General features: G+C 64.0%; 1 protein-coding gene across 4 annotated transcripts; it reads right to left on the bottom strand.

Annotated features, from left to right (window-relative positions):
* Positions 1-172: 172 nt before the first annotated feature.
* On the bottom strand, positions 173-3,000 carry LOC107203834 (regulator of cell cycle RGCC-like). Of its 4 annotated transcripts, none has more exons than XM_033514116.1 (6): positions 2,798-3,000; positions 2,047-2,202; positions 1,412-1,492; positions 1,065-1,127; positions 753-872; positions 173-618 (listed from the first exon to the last, which is right to left on the bottom strand). In XM_033514116.1, the coding sequence occupies exons 1-6, from the start codon at positions 2,976-2,978 to the stop codon at positions 611-613; spliced, it is 609 nt and encodes a 202-aa protein (XP_033370007.1). In that variant the 5' UTR covers positions 2,979-3,000; the 3' UTR covers positions 173-610. The 4 variants fall into 4 exon arrangements, with proteins under 4 accessions (XP_033370007.1, XP_033370009.1, XP_033370008.1 ...); XM_033514118.1 differs by having other exon boundaries at positions 2,720-2,829; XM_033514117.1 differs by lacking the exon at positions 2,798-3,000 and adding an exon at positions 2,584-2,791.
* Positions 3,001-3,016: the final 16 nt, after the last annotated feature.

The raw sequence follows: 3,016 nt of genomic DNA, 5'->3' as shown, positions 1-3,016 counted from the left end.
GGGACTGCAGCTCTCCCAAGGGGGAGGGAGGACAAGGGGTTCCTCACGTTCCCCTTTAGCCAGGCATGCTGAACTCGCTTCCCTGAGGTCTCCCCCTTTCCCATCCCACCAGCTGGCAGCCCAGGCATCCCTGCTCCCACCCCTGCCAGAGGGACAAAGACAGACACAGGCAGAGGTTTAAAATCTTGTTTCCAGAACCACATCCCCTCTGTACAGCACAAAACATCATTTTTACAGTATTTACAGCAGCAGCTGGGGCAGAGGCACTTGGGGGGCAGAGAGGAGCCCGACTTGGGGCTCCCCATGCAAAGCAGAGCTCAGCAGTGGCAGATGCCACCAAGGATGGGCCCTCCCGGCCTGGGGGGGACACCGAGGCCACAGCGATGTCCTGCAAGATCATCTTCCCCAGAATCACTCTGGGGGCTTCAGCAGTGGCCCAGGTCACCCCAAAGTCCCCGGAGCCCGCGCAGAGCTGTCCCCTCCTGGCGCTGGCAGGGCTGTGCCATCGTCCCACGTCCCGCTGCCCGTCCTTGTCCCCAGCCAGGGCTGCAGAAGCAGAGGTGGCACCGGGGACACTCGGGGCTGGGGCTGCTCCTCTCCACACCACAGCTCACATCTCTGCAGGATGACACACAGGATGGTGACAGGCTGCAGGGTCAGAGCAGACACCTGGGGCAGGGGGCAGCTCTGCTCCCCTCCCTCCCTCCCTCCCAGTCCACAGATCCTGTGAAGGAACACTTCCCACCAGGCACCTCGTTTTGGACACCAGGGATGGGAACAGAGACCAGAGCTGTGTCTTACGCAGTCTGTGTGGGGTAATAATGCTATTTTTAACCAGGTTCTCTCTGCCTCCAGCCCGTCACACAGGGCCCCTGTGAGAGGAAGTGGCTTCTGCCTCAGTTTCCCCTGCAAAGCAGCCATCGGAGAGGAGCCAAACTCTCCAGAGCTGCTGGGTGCAGATGCCAGAGGTGCCCAGCACAGCATCACCCCCTCTCCCAGGAACACCCCCGGGCTCTCACCAGGAGGGAAACATCTGGAGGAGGAGAGAGAGGCTGGGCACTTACCCTGCAAGGCTTTATCCAGGTCTGCAATGAACTCCTCCAGCTCCTGCGTGTCTCCAAGCTTTGCTAGCGGGGAAAAACACGGTCAGGTCTTCCTGTTCCCCCTCCCACTGGGGAGAGGAGAGACCCCCAAGCCTCGTTCCTCAGCTCCAGCTGTGTCTGTCCCAGCCAGTCCAGCCTGGACTGGGAAAATCCCAGTCCAACCTCTGTCCCTGCCAGGCTCCTGCCAGGACACCGGGGGCTCATTCCCACTCCGTAGGGTGGGACCCCCAGTCCAGGGCTGGCTGTCACTGCCAAGCCCAGCCCAGCACTGAGAAGGAAGCCCTGCAAACCCCTCTGGGTGGGCTCACCTTTGGTGGGGTAAGTGTCAGCTGGGGTGTTGAGGTGCTCCTCACTGGAGCTGAGGCTGCTACCTGGGGACGTGCTGGCACCTGAGGACACACAGCATCAGTCCCTGGCCCTGGGCACAGGCCCCTGGGGAACACTTTGCCCATGGCACAGGGTGGCACGCTCTTGGAGACCCCATCTGCTCCTCCCCTGCTTCTAGGAATGCTTGGAAAAATGGAACTGAGGTTCGTTCTCAGGTCAAAGAGCAGCAGAGGTTGTCTGGGCGCAGTTACAAGGCCAGGGTTATTTCAGGGACTGGGTTATCCCCAGCCTCTGACAGTCCTGCAGCGGCCAGCCCAGCACAGGGAGCCCTGGCAGATGTTGGCAGGTCCCGGGCCGGTATCCAGTGGTCATCCCCTCATACTGCTGATCCAGCCCAGCAGGGATGAGTCAGGCAGCATCAGCAGGAGGATGTTTCACATGGAGGAACCACAGAGCTCCCACCCTGGCAGACACCATCCTCCCCCATCCCCAGCCCCATCCCCATCCCCACTCTGCAGCTCACCATCCCCATCCCCATCCCCACTCTCCAGCTCACCAATGCCATCCCCATCCCCAATCTCCAGCTCACCGATGCCATCCCCATCCCCAGACTCACTCTCCAGCTCATCGATCCCACTGTCATACACGCTCTGTCCCGCTTTCCTCTTCAGCTCCTGCAGGTGCTGCTGGTACTGACAGGCGGGGCCCCGCTCAAAGTGCTCCATCACCTCCTCGAACTCCCTGAGCAGCTCCCCGAGCTCCTCAGCCATGGCTGGGGGAACACGGGGGTGTTGGGGTCCCCAATGGCAGGCAGGAGCCTCCCGGGGCTGTCCCGGCTGGGGTCGGGCAGAGCCGGGCTCCTGGGGGGCTCAGCCCTCCCGCAGCCCCTCGGAGCTGGCCCCATGGAATCCAGAGGGGTTGGGGCAGGAAGGGACCTCAGAGCCACCCAGTGCCACCCCTGCCGTGGGCACGGACTGTCCCCAGCTGTCCCGAGCCGCGGCCAGCCTGACCCGGGACACGGAGCCGGCGGACAAGGGCACAATTCCCGGCCGGGACAGTCCGGGGGCCCCGGCTCCATCCCGCTCCCGGGGGTTCCGAGGAGGCGGCGTGCCCTGCTCCGGTTCGGTTCGCTTCGGTTCTCTTCGGTACTCACCGGCTGCTCGGCTCGGTTCGGTTCAGTTCGGCTCGGCTCGGTTCAGTTCGGCTCAGCTCGGTTCGGTTCGGCACTCACCGGCTGCTCGGCTCCGCTCGGCTCCGCTCGGTTCAGTTCGGTTCTCTTCGGCACTCACCGGCTGCTCGGCTCGGCTCGGTTCAGTTCGGCTCGGCTCGGTTCAGTTCGGTTCAGCTCGGTTCGGTTCGGCACTCACCGGCTGCTCGGCTCCGCTCCCGGCGGCGTCTCCCGCTCCGCTCCCGCCGCTTTTGGCCCCGCACCGGGGGCTGGGCGGGGGCTCCGGGAGGCTCCGCCCCCCCGAGCGGCCACTCGGGACTGGGACAGGCCTGGGGGCACCCCCCGAACACCCCCAGACACCCCCAAACACCCCCAGACATTCACCACCCCAAATCAGACACCCCAAACATTCACCACC

The sequence above is a fragment of the Parus major genome, chromosome 4A, assembly GCF_001522545.3.
Source record: "Parus major isolate Abel chromosome 4A, Parus_major1.1, whole genome shotgun sequence".
NCBI classification, from domain to species: Eukaryota; Metazoa; Chordata; class Aves; order Passeriformes; family Paridae; genus Parus; species Parus major.
The sequence above is the reverse complement of the archived record's forward strand: the minus strand, read 5'-3'. Positions and strand labels throughout refer to the sequence as shown.

Excerpts from the sequence above, each read along its gene's own strand:
- LOC107203834 (XM_033514116.1), bottom strand. The coding sequence starts at position 2,978 with ATGTCTGGGGGTGTTTGGGGGTGTCTGGGGGTGTTCGGGGGGTGCCCC. Across the intron at positions 1,493-2,046 it reads TGGGATCGATGAGCTGGAGA|GTGCCAGCACGTCCCCAGGT; the intron begins GTGAGTCTGGGG and ends GTGTGTCCTCAG. Across the intron at positions 873-1,064 it reads CCTGGATAAAGCCTTGCAGG|GGGCCCTGTGTGACGGGCTG; the intron begins GTAAGTGCCCAG and ends TTCCTCTCACAG.